Source organism: Rattus norvegicus, chromosome 1 (assembly GCF_036323735.1).
Source record: "Rattus norvegicus strain BN/NHsdMcwi chromosome 1, GRCr8, whole genome shotgun sequence".
Lineage (NCBI taxonomy): Eukaryota > Metazoa > Chordata > Mammalia > Rodentia > Muridae > Rattus > Rattus norvegicus.
The window spans coordinates 17,636,780-17,662,332 of NC_086019.1; the positions used below are offsets into that span (position 1 = coordinate 17,636,780).

A 25,553-nucleotide genomic window follows, 5' to 3' on the forward strand; every position below is an offset into this window, starting at 1 on the left:
GGTCATTTCTTTCTTTTTCCTTATTATAAATTTCATTCAAATTTCTGTGCTTTTAGGTTTCTCCAGTATGGAAGTATTAAACTGACCTTAGCAAACTGTGGTTTTTGCATGAAGCAAGCAGAAAAACCGTGTTGTGAAAAGAGGGTAGATTGGTATGGGGCAGACTGTCTTAGCCAACTGTTCTGTTGTTGTAAAGTTATTAGGCAATCCTTTTCCACAGCATATATTTCAAAAACACACATTGCTCCACTCTATTTAATGGTTATTACTATTTTTCTTCCTCTAAATGAAATTCTAAATATATATTCGATCATTTGAAAGTCTTTTGACTTCTAATTTCCAATCCCCACTGATAATAATTGATGGTTATGTCACATTGTAGAAGGTTTGTTACCCATATTGCTGCTCCTGACTTCATTGACATTTGAATAGTATCCAGAAAAGATGTCAGGGAAGGTCAGAGTCATAAGAGTCACTAGGAAAACATGGAGTTCTTATTCTCCTCCCTACACACAGCAGTAACAGTTTTCGAGAAGAGTGTTGAGTCTTCTGTTGGAGCAGAGGCATTTAAGCACCCTATTGTGACTGTCTGCTGTTTGCTTCTGCCTTAGCATAGACAAGGCTTTAAAGAGGAAGATGTGAAGATGGATATATCCATAACATGGCACAGATAAGGCATAGGATCATGTAATCACATCCCTAGTAGACAGCTCCTCATTTACTCCTCACTTTAAATACATCGTTTAACAGGTTCGAAAATAATTTTCAAGAATACAGAAGCAAAACTGACAAAGGCTCTAACAAGAGGGCAAACAGCCAAGTAATAAGTGTGTCTTTGTATTAAAATCTCTGCTAAAAGCAGAGTGCTGCTTGCTGCACCATCTACATGAGGTTTGCCTGCCTTCCTGATAGGTAATGCTGATATTACCTAATACCACATTGGCATCACACTTTATAGTCTGCTCTTGCAAACAGAAGTTAGTTAACATGTAAATAGAACATTATAACATCCTGTCATCCTTATGGGCACATTCTTGATAAAGCATAGACAGGAATTTTATTGAGATCCCCATTTATAGATGAATAATGAAACTCAACGGTTTTCTTTGTTATTTTAGTAACATATAGTTATAGTATATTAATTTTGGCCAGAGCTTAATAATAGATCCTGAGAATTTTTCAGGTTTGGTAATAAGTTAACACTGATGTGGTTTTAACTCCTTCTAATTATTTTGAAGAATTTTTTGGCTGGGCATCTAGCTGTAGGGTAAGCGCTTGCCGAGCATGTGTAAAGTTCAGATTTGATTCCCATAATTATACCCACGAAAAGGTATGTTTTTTATGTTTTATGAGATAGGGTAATAATTGGTCATTTAGAACCGTATTACTGTATGGCCTTAATTACCTTTCTCCAAATCTGCTAAAACTCTTTGGTCCAAGAAAAGGAGCGAATCTAAGGTACATAGTCAACATCTGAAAAACAGGAACATTTATAACTATGTAACTATTGGGACAGGTAAAGAGCATGGCACACTAGCCTTTAGAGCTCATAAGGCTTACACATTAGTGTAGTCGAACTCCTAGTGAAGAGCTGTGTGATTCAGATTATTTAGAGCAAAGCAAATGAAAGAATGGAAGTAAAATAAGAAGAATGACATCTTCATATGCTAATATTCTTAATATAATATGTTGTCCTTTCATTTTGTTAATGAAGGACTATTTGCAGTGAAGTTTTTAAATCAGGCTATCTCAATTTGTAAGAATAAAAAAGGTCATATTTTATAATTCTTAAAAAAGGAAAAGGACTGAATGAATTGTTCATAATTATTCTGAATTATTCTTCACATAGACTAGAATTTTCCTGAAATTCTAATTTCTAAGATAAATTTACTAATAAACTTTTTAATTGTTTTATTGAACTATTTCTAATGAAAATACTTACTACACATTTCCCTTCTTGGGACTGTTATGCTCAAATCACTCATGGTACGTGTTACATGTTACAGAATATTAGATTTACTCAGATCACTCATGTTACATGTTACAGAATATTAGATTTACTCAAATCACTCATGGTACGTTTTACATGTTACAGAATATTAGATTTACTCAAATCACTCATGATACGTGTTACACGTTACAGAATATTAGATTTACTTATAGAAATTTTGCTTATGTTTATCATTTTAAGTAGTGTTTAAAAAAAAGATTTCTATGCCATGGAAACTTCGTCATAGCAAGTGAGATTGTCCTGTGTCACATTATCATCATCATACGTAGACACATGAGTGGCACAGGTGCTTTCCATCTCTAACCTGACTTTGCTGCTGTCTTACTAAGACACAAGGGAAGTGTGGGTAGGAGACATTTGACTTTCTTAAGAGAAAGCAATCAAGGAGTCACTTATTTATTTACATTTCTTTGAATCTTAAGACCTCTGTTTTTAAAATCATTACATAGTATTAATTCCAAAATTAAGTAGTTTAGAAAGGTAAATTACTTTGATAGCCATTGTATCCTTAAAAAAAAAAAAAAAAAAAAAACGTAAAAACTAACCTCCTGAATCACAGTCATTCCCCTTGTCCTGGTTTGAATTGTCGCAAATAGTTCTCATCCAGTTCTTGTGTCAGTGACTTGGGAAATCTGAGGTACTTTCTGATTTGTCTTTTCTATTGCAGGTCAACAAAAATCTCTCAATCACTTCACCACCACCAGGCCCTGCAAAGAAGCCAAGGGTGAAACAGTCATTCGTGCTGACCACCGATCAGATCATACATCAGTTTGGAGTCCCTCAGACGGGTGAGCAGCCTTCCTGTGCTGAACGTTCTTTTAAACATTCAGTGCTAATCCTATGAATGTACTTCTTTCTATGCAGAAATAACACAGTGCTGGTCTGATGTCTGTCCTAGCCTCTCCTCTTTCTCTCCTCACTTTATTCTTGTTTGTTTATTGTATAGTTTGTGCATTTGCATTTCAAACATTATTCCTTTGTAGAAATAATAAGGAAGTTCAGATTTGGTAACTTTAACGTTAATTACTCTGAACATATATTCTGTGAAAGAGATCATTTAAAACTTGAAAATCAGAAGACCTAATGTACAGTACGGGTAATTTTATTTTTAACTGTTTTTAGATTTTATATAAAGCCAAAACATTATGGTTTTGGTGGGTAAAAAGGGTACAACCTGACATGATATCCCAGCCTTGTAGCAAGTTAAGAGAAAATACAAAAAGTTTACTTTAAAAATCTACATTAAGGGCTGGAGAAATGGCTCAACGGTTAAGAGCACTGACTGCTCTTCCAGAGGTCCTGAGTTCGATTCCCAGCAACCAGATGGTAGCTTACAACTATCTGTAATGAGATCTGATGCCCTCTTCTGGTGTATCTGAGGACAGTGACATTATACTCATATATAATAAATAAATAAATCTTTAAGAAAAGAAAAAAACTACACTAATCATTGAACTGAAATGAATTTTACAGTTGCAAATTTTAGATTAATAGTTTAAATGTGCTTGAACAAGGTTTCCAAAGGATATTAAGGTTAAAATATCTATGAGAAATGATCATCTTTATAGTCCATTCCCTACCTCTTACAGTAGTCTACACACTACCAAATTTTTCAATCAAGAACCGAAAAATCACAAAATACTTATCTGTGAAGAGACTATTACAAAGAGTTTCAGCTTGAAGAGATCAACACAGTTTACTTTGAACTGTGTGGACCGTGTCACTTTTCTGCAGTGAAAGGATTGGGGATTGATCATTATAGAGGTTAAGTTAACCTCTGTATAAATTGCACACCTTAGTAAGGAGATGCCTGTGTTGAGAAGTCTTATATACACTCCTGGTTATACCTTTGTTAATTGTTACTTAGAAATGGAAATGGTATTTGCTGACATAGCTCTTAGGTTGAGGTGACATGAAAATATTTTGTAAGAGTAAGGTCTGGGATCAATTTAACATTTACATTATAAGCATGCGTGTGTGCAAGGTTTGAAAATACTTGTAGTTGTAATTTCAAATCAGGGCAATAACTAAGTTGTCCCGCATCTTAAAGGCTTCACGTTTCTAACATCGCAGATGTGCAGCAGAATTTATACCAATATCAGTCACTGTTGCTTATGGAATGTGTGTCATGTTTACCCAGAAGACCATTCTCTCTGCCCCACGGACATGCTTGGCTGGACTCCAGAGGTCACCTTCAGTGACTAGAAAGGGAGGGACCATGCGTGTCCAGCCCGCCTTACCATTTTTCTGCCGATTTTCTGGGAAGAAACTTTTCAGTTGTCTCAAAGGCATAGAAGCTGAGTGTCTAGTTGCATTATTCTGTTATCTTAAATCAATCTGAGAAGTAATGTCTGTCAGCCACTAACATAGATACTGTAGAACACTATGATACGGCAACATGGCCACCCCTGATTCTACGCTGGTCAGTAATGTGCCTGACTTCATTTTAGGGCAGGTCTTTCACATATATATATATATTAAATATGTATGGGGTTGGGGATTTGGCTCAGTGGTAGAGCACTTGCTAGGCAAGGTCCTGGGTTCGGTCCCCAGCTCCGAAAAAAAAAAAATCTCTGTGTGTGTGTGTGTGTGTGTGTGTGTGTGTGTGTGTGTGTGTGTGTGTGACAAAATAAAAATGTGATCAGTTGTAAACTGACCACTATTTTTTATTTAAGAAGTAGTGTTTGTGGAAGAAATCCTCATTCACAGCCAGGAGAACTGCTGCTCAAATGTAGCCCTATTCACAGATGACTGTAGACTCTTTAGCAATTTCTTCACTCTTTAGTTTTGTTCAGACCTGCAGATGATTGAGGCATTTGGTTTCTATATGAAAATTCTATAATTCTAGGGTATATCTAGGAAGAGATGGATGAGGAGTTTTGGTGAATAGGACCAAAATACATCATATACCATTCTTAAAATATTAGTTAAAATATTTTAGAAAAATTATAATATTTGTCTTATGTTCAGGTAAGCTTAAAGTATGGATAAGTAAGTGTTCTTAATTATACAGATCTGTTAGGATATGAAATATAAGAACACCAAAACAAACAACGTACACAAAATGCCTACAAATAGAAATCCTGGAGGTCAGAAAGATGTCTTCGTACTTGAGAGTGAATACAGCTCTTGCGAAGAACCTGAGTTCAGTTTCCAATGCCCAGGAGAGGCAGCTTACAGCCCCAGGAACTGCAGCTCCCAGCCATCCAGACCCTGTTCTAGACCCCACAGGTCTGTGGACTCAGAAGTGCATATTCCCATATATAGATAAACATTCAAACATGCTTTGAAAAGAAGCAAGTCTTATGTATGTTTCTATACATACATACATATACATTACACACATGTACAGGAAGTCTTAACTGAAAACCCACATAAACTTTGCAGGCCCTGTAGTATTTAGTATCGGGAAAAGGTATTTGTCCGGAGCTAGAGTGGATAGGCCCACTTGGAGTCCTGCAGAGACTTCCATTGTAGACTAGATGTAGGAGTGTTTACGTGCTCAGAGCTTAACTCTGAAGTGAGTTTAGTCAAAGCAAGTTCTAGGAAACTGGGGCTACTAGAAAAATCAACATTTCTTCCTTAAGTGGTTTATAATCCTCAAAGTTTGGAAGACGCTTCTTTAATTACTGTAAAGTTGCTGTAAGTGATTTGTCTGCTGTGACCTCTCACAGACATGTAGGAGGAATACAGCCCTCCTTCAAGGAGCATAAGCTTGGCATAGGAGGCAGTTGGTACTGCAGCAAATCAAGTCAGTGCGCTGAGTTCTGAGTGTGCAGATTAAAAGGCCGTCACCGGAGAGCAGTCGCAGAGAGTGGTTAAGAGACTCCTCAGACTGTACTAAGGTAGACCCCAGCTTCCGTGCTGCTCTCTCTGCCCAGCATCCCCTCTCAGTCCCAGCATCCACCCACCTCTCAGATGCTGTGGTCTGTCTCATTGTACTCAGCCTAGGAATTTACTTTTAATTTTCTGTATAGAGTAGAATTACCCAAGGTATGAGTATGAAAAGTATAACATGTCTTATGAGATGAAATATGTCTTTAAAAAGTATTGCTGATATCTGTGTGAGAGACAAGCTGAAGGGGGAAAGTGCTCCGGGAAATACTTTGCTTAGGTATTATTTACTGAGGTGTTACTCCAAGTCCCCAAGAATGAAAAAATAAATAAGCTGGCCTTTTTTTAATTAAAACTATATTAAGGAATTTTTAAAAATGGAGTTCTAACATTTGAGGTAAAATTACCGGTTACAGCTCATATAAATGCTTTCTGATACATTGAACAAGCTATACTATATCTCAAAATTGCCTTTAAAAATTGGAGAGATTTCATATTAGTAAGTTACCAGCACTCCCGAAAGCTCTAGAACAAAAAGAAGAAAAAAAATGCCCGAAAGGAGTAGATGACAAGAAATAATGAAACTTAGGGATGAGATCAGTAAAATAGACACAACAGCCAAACGACGACATCAGGAATCGATGGAGCAGGGTTGGTCGTTTGAGAAAGTCATGAAGATTGACGACCTTCGGCCAGTTTGACTAAAGATGGAGGGGACACATGAGCAGAGTTAGAGATGGAAAGGGGACCTAACAGCAGACACCGCAGTGACCCAGTGAGTCACAGACCTCAGCTGGAAAATCAGAGGTGACCCAGTTCCTCAGTGCAGTGAATAACTACCAAGTGATACCAGTCCATGTTCGCACACGCATGTAGGTGTTTCATATGTGTCTTCATTTGCTCACAACAATTCTATAGCCGTCACACGTGAGTCATCCTGAATAAAATCATTTAAATCTTCCGAGAGCCTAACCCTCCGTCACTCAGTGAACTAGCAGTCAGTCTAAGAGGCCAAGGCACTGGCCGGGAGGCCTGCAGCAGACTCGTGCTTCATGCTCACCATTCAGATGCAAGTCCTTAAGAAGGGCACGGCTTGTCCAGGGTCTCAGAGAGGCTGCAAGGAGAGCTACTTCTCTGCCAGTGGTTTACAGTTCCTCTACTTTGTTAGGTTTCCCTAAATAGTGATGTGAACAGGGAACTGTCATTTGGGAAAGTGTGGCTTCTGGAACTGAGGTGTCAAGCAAGCCATCTTAATTCTTGACTGTCAGTGAACTCATACTTTCTTCGGTTTTATTAGATTTGCGCTTGTCATTTATTATGTTTTTTAAGCCCACATTCTAGTGTGATATGGTATTTGATCTCTAGTGAAATCAGCAGGCTCCCATGAGAGAAATTTTATTCAACACTATTTGGTCTGAGTCTAGGTCCGACTCAGCCACCTCGGTAGGTCTTTGCTATAGAGCTGAATTTAAAGTGTGACACCAGACATGGTGGTCCATCCCTGCAGTCCACTCACTGCAAAGGCAGAGGCAGGCAGAATGCCCCAGCCCACAACTTCAAGACCAGGCTGGACCACATAGTTAGACCCTGAAGTGGATTATTTAATAATAGATTATTTAATAATCTACGCACTATTGTGAATAGATGGGGCAAAAATATCAAAATGTTTATTGCTGACCAGGCCATGTTCATGTCATCTTTACAAGTTATTGTTCAAGGAGAATGTTTCATGTATTGTGTATGTTTTCATATTTCTCTAAATTAAATGTAATTCAGATTAAATAGATAGCTCAAGCAAAATAAAGTAACATTATTCATTTAATCTTCATATCTTTTTAATTATGAACTTGAGTTTGTATTACATCTAAGCTGGAAACATGATGATTCTTGCGTTTCAAAAGAAAAATACATTTTGGCAAAAATTAGGAAACAGAATGACTCAATAAACACAGCTGATGTTTAAAAGGGGGTTTCCATTGTAAAGAAAGTAACTGAAGCTTCAAAGAATTCCCTCAGCCCATCGGAGTTGGCACTGCCTTGCTAGTGTTACCTAACAAGCTTTAAACTGTTAATTGAAAAAGAGCATCTATTGAATTCTGATTTCAGACTTTTCAAAATTCCAAAATTTCAATTCAGTGGTGAGATAAATGAAAAAATTAGTTAATTGTCATAGATTAAAAGATAATCTCCAGAATTAACTGATTTTTCTGTAAGCAGATATCTTTAATTGCACTTTAGTGTGTTAAAAGAATCAAATGCTTTTCATGTATGGTTTTTTAAAGAAAGACTTATTAAAAAAAAAAACACTTTTCTGAGTTCAACACATACATCATGGTGGCGAAGTCTTGGTCGTTGGTGTCTTTGATCTGATCCCTAATTTCCCCTGGTAGGTATTTGCCTGGATAGTTGGCTTCCTCTCTCCAGCTAGATGTGCCTACATTTCTCCCTTCAGAGTATTGTTAGGGTCATAAAAATACTTAGATTAAATAGCATAAGTTATTCAAGATTTCCCCATCCTCATTTTTAAATCATTGTGGCCAAAGTAATGGAGGGAATCTTCTTTAAGTCCTGGCTCAATAAACTGTTAAGTGGTGATGGTAGGAGAGAGAGTGAAGGACAAACAGTGAACACACAGGGTTGAGAAGCACACGGACGGCACTGTGAGGAGGAGCCACTGAGAAAGTCTCCAAACCAGTGTCTCCAGTGGAAGGAATATCCACTAGAGCTCACTCCAGTGTCTCCAGTGGAAGGAATATCCACTAGAGCTCACTCCAGTGTCTCCAGTGGAAGGAGTATCCACTAGAGCGCACTTGGCTGTTGAGACTTGAGCTTTCTAAGTGCCAACTCGAGGTCATCTTTGGAAGGTGGTGTTAAGATCATAACGTACTTAAAAACCAAGATAGCACGTCAAAATGTGTGTTAAGAGTACGTGAGTTGGCAGGATCACTCTTTGCCCCACAGATGACGAAACAACCACCCAGTAAAACACTGTGCTAGCATCTCTTGGGTTTGCTGTCTTCAGAAACATCAACTCAAGAAGCATGAAGAATGCAAGGTGCTTCTCATAGCCCAACTCTGTAGCCTCTTAAGGAAGTGCCCTTCTATAACATGTAGCATCAAAACGGGAGAAGGGCATTTTGTTATTATTAAATATTTTATTACATTTGTTGGCTAATAGAGGCAGTAATATGTAGAAGAGTCAATTTCAGATTAGGAATTAATATCACTTTTCTAATTCTGCCTTTATTGCTCAGCAAGTCGCTAAACTATTTTTACCTTCTTCTAAACAGCTTGCAGTATGCTGGTGCTGATTGTTGAGATTAAAATGTAAAGCTGCCTAGCCTGCCGTGTGGTGGTGTGGGCAAAGGAGAGATGCGCACCCCGCTATCCCTACCCTTCCTGGTTGCAGCACTCAGGAGAGCTTGCCCTGCACTGGCCTGGGCAGCACAGTGGAACTGACCTGGTGGTGTGAGTGCAGTTGAGCCAGCCTGAGGGTAGGAGAGCAGGAAAGCTGGCCCTGCCCATTTGCCAGCTTTGGCCTTGGGTAAGATAGTCCAGGCAGTGCTGGAGAGCTGGCTCCGGTTGTGTGGGTGTGGGAGAGCTGGCGAGCTGACCAGCCTAACTACCACCCAAGCCCAGATTCAGGGCTTTGAGTTGGCCCACACCGTTATCTGCCCCATCTGTGAACTGCTCTGCATGAAGGAACTGGTCCTGCGGCAGCATCTCCACGACACAGGGCAGAGATATCAGAGTAGAGAGCCTGGTGAGGATCCAGGATTGATAGTGCAGCACAAGGCAGAGGCCTGGAACAGACCAGTGACTCACTGCAATAAACATCTGCAAGGAAAGATGTGTGGACAAAAGGGTAGACTGTGGGACACACCGACATTGGGGGGCTGAGTTGCAAGGGTGGAGGGCAGATATCAATGGACAGGGAGATGAGTAGGATTCTGGTGCATGATAAGAAATTCACACAGGATCAACAAAAGGGTAAATAATAATAAATGTTGCAACTATTAAGAAAAAATGTAAAAATCTGGGGTGACTTGGTAGCTGACCATGCATGGCTGGCATCTTGAGGCCCTGGGTTTGATTCCCCATACCTTAAATTTATTAGATTTTAGAGCTTACCTTCAGAGAATCAACAAGTTTTGTTGTTGTTAGAAAAAGACAAGAAATATTTAAATATTCAGTGATTTCTGAGGTGAGGTTTTTTTTTTAAGTTAGTGCATATTAAAAGAGAAGAGCTTTAAATCTGAGGAGCAGGACAGCCTGTGAAGGTGTTCATACAGGAAGGGGAGGCTAGCAAGCCTGGTTTCCTTGCTGCTCCGTGATGATTCTCCATCACTGTGGTAGCATGCAGTGCGAAGCCAACAGGAAATGGCTGAGCAACCATTTTCATTTCTAGCATTAATGCAACAGGAGTAGCTCATAAGTAACTAGCAGTATTTTTCAAGTTATAAAAATGAATTTGGAATGAATATGTGTATTGTTAGACAGCTGGTAATCCTTCCTAATCTAATTAAATGAATTCAATAGTTTACATTCTGTCACCCCTCTAATCTCACAGAGACCAAGAATCACTTCCAAAGTTCACATCTTTCTTTTCCTGATTCTGATCAGTAATCAACACTGAGAAAATGACAGATTTCATATTTAAATTTTTCTGATCACTACTCAGATTTTAGTTGATTGGATTTGTCTCCCATGGGTCATTATTTGTATTCCCTTTCCCAAATACTGAGACTTCATTTGTTAGATTTTCCTTTGTATTTGGAATCTCTTAAACTTGAGTTTGAGCCGTACGTTCAGAGTGTGAGTTACCGTTTCACTTCCCAGAAGAGCATTTACGTGTCTAGTGATTGGTGTTAATCTACTAGTTTAGCCTCCATTTATAATAGTGATTGACTTTAATAATGGTAATAGAATTTATCAATCGCTTTAATTCTGCTGATAACTTAAAATATATGTCATTTCTTAGTTTTAATGACATTTTTGCCAACCTATGCATGGTAATCCCCATGAATCATTAAATTCAGTGTTTCTGGGGTGTAGTGTGAATGCAAACCTTCTTATCTAAGTCAGCAGATTCAAATGAGTGCTGTCTGCCCGTTGCTTCCCAGCCACTTATGTCCTAAGAAAAGTCATTTTAGTCAATATTATAAGGTACAATGGTTTCAACATTGCAGCCTTGAACCTTCCCCATCTGTTCAAAATAGGAAGTTGACTCTAACCTCTTATTCCTCAGCCCCTTCTTTGTAAGGCAGTATTTCTTCTCTTTGGGAACCTTCAAAGTATACTGCAGTTTTTGCCCAGTGCTACACAGCCAATGAGAAGTAAAAGCATATAACTGAAAAGTTTAAGCTGTAGGAAAACTTTAAATAAGGTCTAATTGACTGATGAGTATGAAAACTCCGTAACTGTATATAACTAAAGTATGAATTCAGCTTCTTAAAGGCATACACAATTACTACGTTTATTTTTATCGCATATGTCTTAGAATTCTGTTTATGACCTAACATACATAAAACACACATACAGAAAAGACTAGAAAACTAAATGCTAGTGATTCTCAGCAGGAGGTGAATTGTCTTGCCCAAGGACGTTTACAGATGTATGGAGAAGGTTGGGGATGCTATCAGCATCAGGGACAGATGCTTAGGACATATGAAACACCCCTGACACTCTAAATAGCTAACCTGCCTGAACTGTCCACAGCGCTCTTGCTGAGAACACTGGCGCACACAGAAACCATGCTGATCTCCAGTTGAGGTTTCTAAAATAGTAGGAGTAGTGAATTCAGACTTTAATGACACTCTGATACCTACCCTTTCTAAAGCTTTCTAGTTGGTATGTTAACTATTTCTTGACTTGTCCTATTCATATTCCGAAGATTTGTGGAATTATCTGCCTGTGACATCTTGAAATTCAAATGTAAAATTGGAAGACTAGAACAGGTTGAACAGGGCTTTTACATATGTGACTGAAATAAACAGAACATCTACTCTGACAGATGGTGTGCAGTCTCAGTCGTATGGCAGGATACTGATTTCCATGAGCGTGACCCTCCCTCAGAGCTTCTGTGACTTCTGGTGTGACTCGTTACTGAGACCGGCACTGCCGATCTTCCTGGGAAGACTTTTGATTCACCTTTGACATCTCCCAGCCTGTCTGTAGTTAGCCCTCCTCAGAGGGCTCTCGTTCTGTGTTCTTCCTCTCACAGCTGATGGACTCCCTGTCTCTCTGATCACTTCTCGTAGTCCTGTGTCATGGACTCCATTACATCTTCCTAAGCCTTCAAAGTTTCTGCTCAGAGGTTTCCTGTCTTTAGTTTCACTTCTGTGTCTTTTTCATGCCAATGGCTTTCCTTTATTTGTTGTAAATTCCTAACGATGGAGGACTGTTGTATGACAACTCTTGTCTCGTGTGATTGACACTAATCTCACTGAGTCTTTTGCCCATGCACTCTTGTTAAAACTTTACATTTGTGCTAGGACAGACAGTGTACAGTTTATGTTTAGGATAAACGGGAAACTTGTGTCGGACACTTGCCCAAATGAGAACAGCTGGGACCAGGGCTGTGGGCCATTCCTCCAGTGTTTCTTTGCAGACTGCCTCTGCTTCTCCTGGCTCCCTGAGTGCTGGGAAAACCCCCTGTTATTTAGGGCTTGCAGCCTATTCAGCTTTAATTTTTTTTAACCTTTGAATCTTTATTTGTCCCAGGTTTCTTTCAGTTTGACTTCCACCAGATGTGTTGGTTATGTGTTCATAGCTTTTATCATGGCAAGGATGGCATCCATACAGACTACCTCAGACACTCCCAAGGAATGTCTGTCCCAGATGTTTCCAGTCATTTCCATCATATGAAAGGTTAACATTTCTAATATATTCTTCTCAGGCTCACCAGTGGCCTGGTGCTGCTAACACCAGTGGGCAGTTCTTCCCCCTCTTGTTTGACCGGTCACCAGTGTCGGATGCATCTAGTACTTCCTAATGCATGGTTTCCGAGACACCACCTCCCTCGGGCTTCTCTCTTATCTTGTGAGCCAGTCCTCTCTTCCTTATGCTAGCTGCTTCCTGGTTCCTGGCATGTCTTAATAGACTGTTCCTCCACAGTTCCACTCTTTCGTTCCCTGCTTATGCTCACACCTTTGGTAACCACATGACTTTAAATAAAACGCAGGTAGCAGTGAGTGTCTGCTGTCTTATGCTTATCCCAGGCATCTTTCCTGAGCTCCAGCTGTACGTCGTATGCTACTGAAGCCCCTGAGCTACATGTGACTGTTGAATACCTGAAATACCACTCGGGTGACTTAGGAACTCAAACCTTAATTTTAAAACTGTGCATGGCCTGAAGGGACCATAGAGCTCAGTTCTATTCTGTCTGCTTTTACTTAAGTCTATATCTGATCCCAAGGAAATCATTTGGTAAAGAATTGCTGGTTTTTAATTGGATGTGAGTAATGCTCTTCATAACAAACTTCCTTAGTTAAGAGTTTAGGATCTTTTATCAACATGACTTTGACACTGTTTTTAAAAGACACTCAGGAAGCTGAGGCAGAAGATCGGGAGTTGAAGATAGGCTATATAGGAAGTTTGAGATTAGCCTGGGCTCTGGCCAGTGACTTCCATGGATACATTGTGTTTATCTCTACCTGCTCTCATTTAGGCCAGAGCATAAGAGTCTAGTAGTGGTTAGCGAAGCGAATTTAGGCATATGGTCTGTTACACATGCTATGGTCTTGAGTGACCTTCTTCATATTAGTGTTCATACAAGTAAAAAATACTTAAATACCAAAATATCTGTGGCTTCCAATACAGTAGACGTTACAAAAGTACTTTGCATAACTCTATTCAGAATTACTCTAATGAGTGAACCATGTTTTAAAGTTCTCTAATTTTCCACTAGATTTTAGAAAGGGAAACAAAACACTGTGTTCAATGATTACACTTCAGGAATCTCTTCTACTAAACTTCTTACTCAAATGGCACGTGGGCATTATTTCAAAAGAGAGCTTTTTAGGCGTACTGACCAAAACTCTGTAAGTTAGCACTGTGCTTTCAGGGGAGGAAGATATGGCTGTTAGTTCATTTAAGACAGGGGTAAAAGGGAGCTGGGAGAGGAGGCTCTGGAAAAATGACTGAGTCATGTCCACATGAGACCAAGATATTCACTGTCTTAATGTGCTTTACTCTCAGCCGTCGATTGCATTTTGCAGTCTTTATAGTTTTAAACTGGTTGGCATCTTCGCATATTTTCACATAATAAGGCATATAAAGTTATATTAGAATTTATTTCAAAGTACTCAGAATTAGGGCAAATTTTTCTTTACTTTCTTTTCTAATAATAAACTTACTGTGTGTGAGTGTGTGTGTGTGTGTGTGTGTGTGTGTGTGTGTGTGTGTGTGTGTGTTAAAGAAAATGAGTCCACCCTCACCTTTACGCCACTCGTCTGCTCACTGCTACCATGATACATCTTCAGTTAGAGCCAGTGCATGAACACCTACCTCACCCTCCCAGCCATGGGCAGCTAGCATTTTCCCTTTTTTCATACCAGTGTTTGTGGAAGTCATTCTGATTCTACAAAAGGGAATTCTTTAAAGTATTTTATTTACTAGCTGACTTAGAGTGGGTACTTCTGTAACTAATGAATCTCCTTCCTTAACAAGGAGACAATGAAGTATACATAATCTGTATGGCATAAATAATAATTCTTGTTTCCTTTATAAATTCCTATGACTCAGGGTAATTCTTAATTAGATCCACATCAGGATATAGCTTGGTTTTAAGCATCTTAAGTTGTATCTACTACAAGCTTTGGTAGGAAAAGAGCTGCCACATTTTCTCATTTATTCTCCTCAGGCTGAAGAGAGTATCTGTACTGAAAGTCCCAGGGCTTCCCTTAGAGAGAATAAGGGCCTTTGCATTTTGTGGTTTAGTCAGTTGGGGGTGAGTAGTGAGCGTCTGTGATATCATACAAGTTACTGGTAATGTTTTCTGAAAATGAATATCCATCACTTATTGAAAGTAGTCAACTAAAAATGGAAATGGGGTTTAGGAGCCAGACCTTCTGGTAAGGATAGACACCTCAAGATGAAGAAAGAGTTGGCTTGTATTTTCCAGAATCTTAACTGTGCATTTTCAGGAAGCTTTTTCATTGAATGAAAACTGAATGAAATGTAAAGAATGGCTCTTCTGTTGTTCTTAGTCAGCACCTTGCCTGCCCATCTCTCAGCCAAGGTGATGACACATACAGAAACTGACACTGAGTGTACGAGGTGACTGTCAGCATTCTAAAGTCCTGTCAGGCTCCGTGTTATAAACGCCCAACGAGGAGGCTCTGCTCATTGCAGTGTACTTTTCTCTCTGAAAAATACTTTCATAAGAAGTAAACTTAAGAATGACTTTTCAACAGTTCTTATCTTTTTTGAAAGTAAATTCAGAAACATTGTATTGGCAGAAATACCTAGTGAAAACTGTTCGTTGGTTTTCAAAAGTAAATACTTTACTTGTACCTAAAAATGAGTCCATGCAAATTAACTAGGCTGTGCTTATTGGAGGGGCTGTTCTGTGCAGAGGCTCAACCACCCCATGGCAAAGTGACCATGACAGTCAGCCCCTAGGCTTGCCCAACCTATCAGAGATTCCGATAGACACAGAAGTCATAGTCACCTGACAGTGGGGAACTTAACAGGAGCAAGCATGTAACATTGGGGGACATTGGGGGGACAGGAAGAGAATAGATCTGGTTACTAATGCTCCTAGTTGTTTCATGATGCTGTTAGAAATCTGGACAGTGAGTACAATACACAGCACTACTGTCTGTTCAAGGACTTACTCAATATAGCACTCGAAGTCCTAGCCAGAGAAATCAGACAACAAAAGGAGGTCAATTGGAAAAAAAGAAGTCAAAATTTCACTATTTGCGGATGATATAATACTATATTTAAGTGACCCCAAAACTTCCACCAGAGAACTACTAAGCCTGATAAACAACTTCAGCAAAGTGGCTGGGTATAAAAGTAACTCAAGCAAATCAATAGCCTTCCTCTACTCAAAGAATTAACAGACTGAGCAAGAAATTAGAGAAATGATACCCTTCACAATAGTCCCAAATAATATAAAGTACTTCGGTGTGACTCTAACCAAGCAAGTATGATAAGAACTTCACGCCTCTGAAGAAAGAAATTGAAGAAGATCTCAGAAGATGGAAAGACCTCGTATGTTCATGGATTGACAGAATTAATATAGTAAAAATGGACATTTTGCCAAAAGCAATCTACAGATTCAATGCAGTCCCCATCAAAATTCCAACTCAATTCTTTATAGAGTTAGAAAGAGCAATTTGCAAATTCATTTGGAATAACAAAAAACACAGGATAGGGAAAGCTATCCTCAACAATAAAAGAACTTCTGGGGAAATGACCATCCCTGATCTCAAGCTGTATTACAGAGCATTAGTGATAAAAAAAAAAAAAAAAAAAAAAACTGTATGGTATTGGCACAGAGACAGGCAGATAGATCAGTGGAAAAGAATTGAAGACCCAAAAATGAACCCACACATTTATGGTCACTTGATCTTTAACAAAGGAGCTAAAACCATCCAATGGAAAAAAGATAGCATTTTCAAAAAATGATGCTGGTTCAACTGGAGGTCAGCATGTAGAAGAATGCAAATCGAATTATTTTTATTGCCCTGTACAAAGCTTAAGCCCAAGTAGATCAAGGACCTCCACATCAAACCAGACACACTCAAACTTATAGAAGAAAAAGTGGGGGAAAAGACTCGATCACATAGGCACTGGGAAAACTTTCCTGAACAGAACACCAATGGCTTATGCTTTAAGATCAAGAATTGACAAATGGGACCTCATAAAACTACAAAGCTTCTATAAGGCAAAGAACATTGTCATTAGGACAAAACGGCAACCAACAGATTGGGAAAAAATATCTTTATCAATTTTACATCTGAAAGAGGGCTAATATCCAAAATATACAAAGAACTCAAGAAGTTAGACTTCAGAGAACCAAATAACCCTATTAAAATGGGGTACAGAGCTAAACAAAGAATTTTCAACTGAGGAATATCGAATGGCTGAGAAGTACCTAAGGAAATGTTCAATATCCTTAGTTATCAGGGAAATGCAAATCAAAACAACCCCGAGATTCCACCTCACACCAGTCAGAATGGTTAAGATCAAAAATTCAGGTGACAACAGATGCTGGCGAGGATGTGGAGAAAGACGAACACTCCTCCATTGTTGGTGGTATTACAAATTAGTACAACCACTTTGGAAATTAGTCTGGAGGTTCCTCAGAAAATTGGACATTCCAGTACTTGAGGACCCAACCGTACTTCTCCTGGGCATGTACCTAAAAGATGCTCCAACATACAACAAAGACACATGCTCCACTATGTACATAGCAGCCTTATTTATAATAGCCAGAAGCTGGAAAGAACCCAGACACCCTTCAATAGAGGAATGGATACAGAAAATGTGGTACATCTACACAATGGAGTACTACTCAGCTATCAAAAACAATGACTTCATGAAATTCATAGGCAAATGGATAGAACTAGAAAACAGCATCCTGAGTGAGGTAACCCAATCACATAAAAATACACATGATGTGCATTCACTGCTAAGTGGATATTAGCCCAAAAGCTCGAATTGCCCAAGATACAATCAACCAACCACATGAAGCTTAAGGAGGATGACCAAACTGTGGATGCTTCACTCCTTCTTAAAAGGGGGAACAAAAATATTCATAGCAGGAGATATGGAGGCAAAGTTTGGAGCAGAGACTGAAGGAACTGCCATTCAGAGCCTGCCCCACATGGGTATACAGCATATATATATATATGTGTGTGTGTGTGTGTGTGTGTGTGTGTGTGTGTGTGTGTGTGTGTGCATCTATCTCCACCAAAACTAGATAAGATTGATGAAACTAAGAAGTGCATGCTGACAGGAGCCGGATATAGCTGTCTCCTGAGAGGCACAGCCAGAGCATGTCAAATACAGAGGCGAATGCTAGAAGCAAACCATTAAACTGAGAACTGGACCCCCATTGAAAGAATTAGAGAAAGGATTGAAAGAGCTGAAGGGGCTTGAGACCCTATAAGAACAACAATGCTAACCAACCAGCGCTCCCAGGGACTAAACCACTACCCAAAGTCTAAACATGGACTGACCCAGGGTTCTAACTGCATATGCAGCAGAGGATGGCCTTGATGGGCACCAGTGGAAGGAGAAGCCCTTGGTCCTGCCAAGGTTGGATCCCCAGTGTAGGGGAATGTCGGGGGGCAGGAAGAAGGGATAGATGGGGAGGGGAATGGGATAGGGGGCTTTCCAGGAAACCGGGGAAGGGAATAACATTTGAAATGTAAATAAAAATAAAAGAAAAAACATAAGAATACTGAGAAAAAGAAAATATATTCATAAATAAACACATTATATTTATGTATACATATGTATATTTATAATAAAAGTAAAAATATATCAGAAAGCTAATGTATCACAAATCCTGTGATGCCTCTATTTACTGTTCTCCTTTTAAAAATCGAGCTGCTGACAGTACTGTACATTCTGAGAGTAAGTACTTGGAATTTGTGTTGAAATGTAGATGTGAAATAGGTGGGCTTGGATATGTGCTTATTTTGTATACCTGCCCATCTTTTTCAGGAGACTGAGTTCTCCTATTTATGGCTATTGAATTTGAGAAAAATAGGAAGTGATCAGGTTTTTTCTTTCTGAGGGATACCTTATTCTCCCTCCTACTTTTGGTATTAACATGAAACTTTGATTTCTTCTTAGTCTTTAATGTGTATTTTTGAAGTAAGTATTTAAAGAATTGAAAGTAAATTGCTTAAAAGAAAATGGCAAAGGCAGTTATAAGAATTATACCTTAACTTTTTTACTAAAAATAATTTTTCATACAGAATATTTTAATCTATATCTATATTTTATCTATATTTTGATCTATTTTTTCTCCTCCACCTCCTTTCTCATCCAACTCCATGTCTTCTTTCTCTTTTTCTTTAGAAAACAGACCAATTTAAAAAAAAAAGAAGTAAAATAAAACAAAGTAAACAGACTAATGGGGTGGGATACAAGACACACTCTGCAGCATACACATAAAACCCATAAAAACACCAAATCAGAACCATAATGAGTAAGCCAAAGACAAATAAGTTTATAAACAAATAAAAGCATTCTGCGATAAAGAGTCTCTAAAACCCCGCTGAGTTCATTCTGTGTTGTCCATCTACTGCTAGGCATGGGGCTTCCCTTAAGTCTGGTCTGTATACGCACTGAGACTCTATTGGAGATGTGTAATTTGTCCTGAGCAAGGACTTATCAGTTGGAGATAGCTTCTGTGTTAGAGACGAGGGTTGTATCTACTGTTCTTCTCAGCACTGAGGCCCCATCAACAGGCTTGAACCTGTGGCAGGCCTGTGCCTACTGCCACAGTCTCTGCGAGTCCATGTGTCTGTCAGGCCTGTCTGGAAGATCCTGTTCCCTTGGCATTGCCCTCTGGCTCTGACTTGTGCTGCCTCCTTGTCTGTATCCCTGAGGGAGCTGTCCCATTTAGAGCTGAGGGTTCCAAGGCCTCTCACTGCACACTGCCCAGCCATGGGTCTCAGTGTTGGTCCCTGTCTCCTGTCGGAGGAAGCCTCTCTGAGTGAAGCACAGGGCTGATTCTCAGACAGCTCTTATGCTCCTTTACAGGGAAAAGGAATAGAAGATGTTTTTAGAAACCGACTTCTCAAAAAAAACCAAAAAACAAAAAACTGACCTTTCTTTAATTTGAGATATAGGAAATTTCTAAATCATGATTATGCTTAAAATTTAATTTATAATTTTTTTAGAAATTAAATCATATTATCTGTAGATAGTGTAATTGCATTCCCACCTCCCAACATTGTCAGTATCTTACCAATCCAATAAGTGAATTTTTTCATTAACTCTCTTCTTGCTTAAACTTTGCTTCTGTTTTTAGTTCTTTTGTTTTAATTATAGAGAGAGTTTATCCCAATACATTCAGGATCTGAAATACAAGATTATATATTAAGTAAGAACCTAGTAGTGCTTTTGTCTCTGGCACTAGATCCAGTTAATAACTAAATCTAAAAAGCAAATAATGCTTTCATGAGCATTGTAGCTAATCCTACATAGATAAACGTTCTGTATGTCTTGGTCTTCTGATGGGAAAGATAGTGTGCATGGGTGGGGGTGGGGGTGTATGTATGGAGGTCAGAGGAAAATTCTACGTGGGTTCTAGGGATTGAATTCAGGTCCCCAGGTTTGTGCAGCAAGTGCCTTTACCCATAAGCTCTCAGTGCCCAACAGTCCATAGTTAAATAGTCACGGAACTACCATAAAGAAGCCGACACTTGCCGGCTTTAGAGTTTCACATAAGAAAGACAGCGTTATGTAGAAAATGTCATCTCCAAACAAGATCCAAGGCGTGTGTGTGTGTGTGTGTGTGTGTGTGTGTGTGTGTGTGTGTGTGTGTGACAGCCTCGATGTATTATAATAGGCTGTCCTCAGACTCAGCAATCCTTCTCCCTCCACCTTCTAAGTGCTGGGATTATGTATGTAGGGATTAAGTATATAGCCCCGTATGAATTTAGTTTTAGTATTTGAGAAGAAATAGAACAGATCAGTTAAGAGTGGCATAGACTGGGAGGAAACACACACCTGAGTCACAAATCTCATAAACTCCTCTCAGTCTTCTAATGTAACAGTGTCTTCAAAATCAGGTTGTGATGTAATGTATTTGAATATGAATAATTTATCCCTCAAATGGTGGCTACTTTATTTTTATTTTGTATGTATAATGTTTTGTCTAGTGTGCATGTCTGCTCCATATATATGCGGCATGCCTTGGAGCTGGAGTTTCAAACGATTATGAGCCATGATGTGGGTGCTAAGAATCAAACCCAGGTCCTCTGGAACAGCCCGGAGTTACCAAGCCAACTCTCCATCCCTCAAATACAGTTTTTACTAATTAAAAGGGGAAAAAACAGTGGGAGGATTATAGGTAATTTATTTCTCTGATGGGGTAAAAATTACTACTTCTCAACATGAATAACTTGTCATTTTATTTTGTATGTTTTGCGGATAAATGTTTTACCTGTGTGTGTATATGTCTGTGCACCATGTGTGTGCATTACCCCTGGAGACCAGAAGAGGGCATCAAATTCTGTGGAATTCTAGTTACAGACAGTTGCATGTCCTCGTGGGTTCTGGAAATTATCTGGAAGAGCAGTCAGGGATCATATCCACTGAACCATATCTCTGGCCCCAAAAATTACTTTTTAGCAAGTCAATCAATATGTAAATATGAATATATTTTATAACAACTACTCATTCATACATATTTGACATGTTTGTCATAATTATCATCATCATACATGAAAAGTCATAAAGGTAATAGAAAAACTATCTAATAAATGCTCACATTTAAATATCACTAATTATGCCAAAAACACATTAAACAATCTTTGTATCTCCAACATTCAGTCAAGATTTGTATTTTCATTGATGGTTATATTATTAGTAACAATTCTACTAGTGTAAGTTTCAGTTAACCTAGAAAGAAAAACTTGTGGACTAACTGTACTATAAAATGTCAGTGTTTTAAATGTATCTATTCCATTGTGGTTTCATTCAGGCAAAACTTGTGGCAATACTATGAGTGATAATCAGTTCTGCACATCTTATCAGGTGTCATGTGTTGTCAGGGTATCCCACTACTGCTGCTGGTGAGTTCAGTCTTTGATGAAGGAGGTGGACATCAGATCTCTCCATTATGAAAATAAAGTGCTCCTGCTTTAGTTACTGCATTCTATAGGTCTTGTGAATGTTTTCTTCCCAACAGAGTTCCTCAGGAGTGTCAGAATCCATTTGTAGCTTTCCTCAATTTTCCTAGTGAGAATATAAAATGCCACTTTTCCAAAGTAACCATTCCCTCCCACTTTAGGACTGAGCACAGTTAGAGTCCATGAAGGGAGGGGAACATGGCAGGCAGGTATGGTACTGGAACAGTAGTTGAGAGCACACATCTTGAAGCACAAGGCAGAAAGACAGAGATGTGGGGTGGCAGGCTGTGAAAAGTACCCTGATTCCTGGTCAAGACTGGTCGAATCCCCAGGGAACCCTAAGGGACAGCAGGAACATTCCCAGTCTCCCAGCAGATCAGGCCCCTCTCAAGTAGCTACAGCCCCCACAGCCCCCTGTGGAGAGGTTTGAGACAGATCAGTCACGTAGGGCAACACCCCAAGCCCCTCCTCCACAGGTGAGGACATGACCACAGGACACTTAGGCTCAAGACAGATCATTTGCAGACACCCCCAAATATGTAGATGAGGTGTTCCCAAGCTCTCAGGCCAAGCCAATAGGAAGTACCTGCTATCATCCTGAAACTGTAGTTAAGAATCCTATTCAGAAGGATTAAAGGTGTGTAAGAATTACTCTATCATCTGAGAGCTTCTGTCATAAGAGCTGTAACACTGCTGCTTGGCTGCTTGGGGAAGAGATTTACTCTCCCAAAGTCACAGCCAGAAGCTCTCCTGCACCCCACTAGCTAGTCAGTTCCCTGCTAGCTCAGTCCGCCTGTCATACCAGCACAGCAGCAGGAGGCAGAGCAGCACTAGCAGCAGAGGCAGCAGAAAGATGTTCCCTCTCTCTGCCTGAGTTCCCTCCCCTTCACCTGAACCCATGCACCTAGCCAGACCAGAGATCTCTGTGGAAAGCCTCAAACACGGAGGCCCACAGAGAGACACTGGGAATGACATGGACATTTGGAACCTCAAAGCCCGCCTCCCGTGTCACGCCTCCTCCAACAAGGCCACACCTCCTAATACTTCACAAAAAGTTCCATCAACTGGAAACCAAGTTTCCAAGCATGTGAGTCTGTGGGAGCCATTCTCATTTGTCACCACAGCTACCAACTGCAAATATAAGTTGCTCTGATGATGGTTCAGAGACGCTTGGTTCTGAGTAGAATGATAAGTCATTAGAATTGCTGTAATACTATGTCCATTGAGCACTGTGACGGTAGTAGATTTTCTCCAGAGCCTATGGTCTGTCTAGGTTCTTAGTCTGATAATGGTGCCAGGTATGGGTATATTCTTGTGACGAGAACCTTGCATCCTACCAGAGAGCAGTCAGTTGCCCCCAGAACGTTTGTGCCACTGTTGCAGCAGTGTGTGTGTCTGCCAGGAGAGTCAGTGTAGCCCGGTCTTCACAGCTTGACATGACTGATGGTCACAGATCTCTTCTGGCAGCTCCTTATCATCTTACAGAACTATGAAAACTTGTTGCTAAGAAGGGAGCTTCCAGGTCAGTACCAGCTTTATTTCATCATGTTATATGACACAACTATGTGGTGTCTTCAGCAATTGTGGCTTGCCATAGATTCTGGAGGGTAACCAGGAGTAGTGGCAACCATCTGTAAAGTTAGAGGTTTAGGGGACTTTGCTAGGCAGCAGCTCCAAAGGAAGTGACTAGTTCCAGCACTGGGCTTCCTGTGGGCTATACTGGGATAGCTGGTAGGGTCATGCTGAAATAACTCTCTCTCTGTCTCTCTGTCTCTCTGTCTCTGTCTCTCTCTCTCTCTGTCTCTCTCTCTCTGTGTGTGTGTGTGTGTGTGTGTGTGTACACGCACGCATGTGCATGCTCCTATAAGCTTGTACAGTAACAGGTTTACATATGTATTGTTTGGAAAGTCTTTGGTGTTAAAGCCCTTTCCCACCCTTTCTCCTGTATCTTACACCACATTTCCAAATTCCAGTATACCTCCTCCTGTTCCATTACCTTCCTTTAGCCCTTTATAACAGTGTATTCTCTCTCCTTTTCCTTGAAAAGCCTTCCCTCAAGGCCCCTTAGTGGTTTTCTGACCTCTATGGATATTCCAAATTACACAAACATATCTAAGTTTCCAAGCTACCATCCACAGATAAGAGAAAATGTGACGTTTGTCTTTCTGGGGCACAGCTCTCAGCTCAATTGTTTCAAGCTTCATCCACTTACTTGAAATGTTCAATTTTGTTTTTCTTAATAGCTGAATGGTATTCCATTGTGTAAATATACCATATGTTTAGTCTGTTTCAATTTCCTGACTGTTGTGAGAAAAACAGCAGTAGACGTGGATGAGCAGATGTCTCTCACAGGAGATGGGATACTGTGGGTATATCCCCAGGGAAGATTAACTGGATTATATGGTAGACTTATAAGAACCCTCCGCACGATTTCCATCCTGAATAATCAGTTCACTCTCTCACCAGCAGCAAATGAGTGTTCTCTTCCCACACATTTTTCCTCTCTTCTTCCTCCTCCTCTTCCTCCTCTTCTTCCCCTCCCCCTCCTCCCCATCCCTGTCTTCCCCTCTTCTTCCTCTCCCCCTCTTCTTCCTCTCCCCCTCCCCCTCTCTCTCCTACTCCTCCTCTTCCTCCCCCTCCTCCTCCTCCTTTTCCTCTTTTGCCTCATTCTGACATTGGTGAGATGAAGTCTCAAAGAAGTTTTAACTTGCAATTCCCTGATGCCTAAGGACATTAAACACTTTTAAGAGTTTCTCAGTAGTTTGTATTTCATATTTTGAAAACTTAGTTCTGTGCTACATTTTTATTGGGTTTTCTTTCTTTCTTTCTTTCTTTCTTTCTTTCTTTCTTCCTTTCTTCCTTTCTTTAGTTCATTTTATATTTTAAATACTAACCCTCTGTGTTGTTGGTAAAGATTTTTACAAGTTCTGTAAGTGCCTCTCTAATGGAGAAATGTTATCCTTGGCCACATAGAAATTTTGATCCCATGAGGTCCTGCTCATTAGTTGTTGGTTGTGATTCCTGAGCTGACAGGGACCTACCTGTTCAGAAAACCCTTGTGCCACTGAGCTCAAGCATAGTTCCTACTTTCTCTTCTCTCAGAGCCAGGGCTTTGGGCCTTTTGTAGTTGTCTATGAATGATTTTTTTTTTTTCAGTTTACATGGAGAATTACATTGGGATAGTAGTGATGATTACACAGCATCTGTAGATGACTTCCTGAAGGATGGCCATTTTCACAACAGAAACCCTATCATCCTGTCACTCCGTGAGCATGGACGAACCGTCCGTCTTCTGAGGTCTTCTTCAGTTTCTCCTGTTGTCTTGAAGTGTCCACTGTGCAAATCTTTTACTTCTCTGGTTAGACTTTGTCCATGTTTTGCTGCTGCCGGTTGTTGTTCAGGCTGTGCTGAATGTGTTGTTCCCTTGATCTCTTTCCTGCTGTTTGCCCTTTGTATATATAAAGACTACTGACTTTTGTGTGCTGATTTTGCCTTCTCATATATTGCTGAAACGGTCTATCAGTTGTAGACATTTTCTGGTACCATCTTTAGGATCGTTTACATATAGAACGAGGTCATCTACAATAAAGATACTTCAACCTTTCATTCAGCTGCTCCAAATAAGACTCGGGACTGTCAGACATGATTGGAGAGAGTTGCGCCTGTCCTTTAGTCTGTAGCATGGACCACTTGGCCTCTGAGTGTGTCCTTGCTTGTGATGCCCAAGGTTCGTTCTCTCCTGCCCCACAGAGCTTTTATTTTTTAAAAAACAGTTCTAATGCTACAAATGGATAATGAAATTCAGAAACTACATTCTAGGACTCAGCTCATTCACTTTGAAATAAAAAAGCCTTGTTTAGAAGAGGTTTCCCCATAAAATA

The 25,553-nt window shown here is 39.8% G+C and overlaps 1 protein-coding gene across 12 annotated transcripts in view; it reads left to right on the forward strand.

The window, feature by feature from the left end:
- The window catches only part of Ahi1 (Abelson helper integration site 1), a 130,917-nt gene that overhangs the window by 55,921 nt on the left and 49,443 nt on the right, over positions 1 to 25,553 (forward strand). For all 12 annotated transcript variants that reach the window (XR_010052942.1, XM_063263018.1, XM_063263023.1 and 9 more), the window contains one exon: positions 2,679 to 2,799. Coding sequence is in view for 10 of the 12 variants with exons in the window: in XM_063263018.1 (XP_063119088.1) it covers positions 2,679 to 2,799 (121 nt within the window). In the remaining 2 variants the exon portion in view is untranslated. Of the gene's footprint in view, positions 1 to 2,678; positions 2,800 to 25,553 lie in introns of those variants that run through there.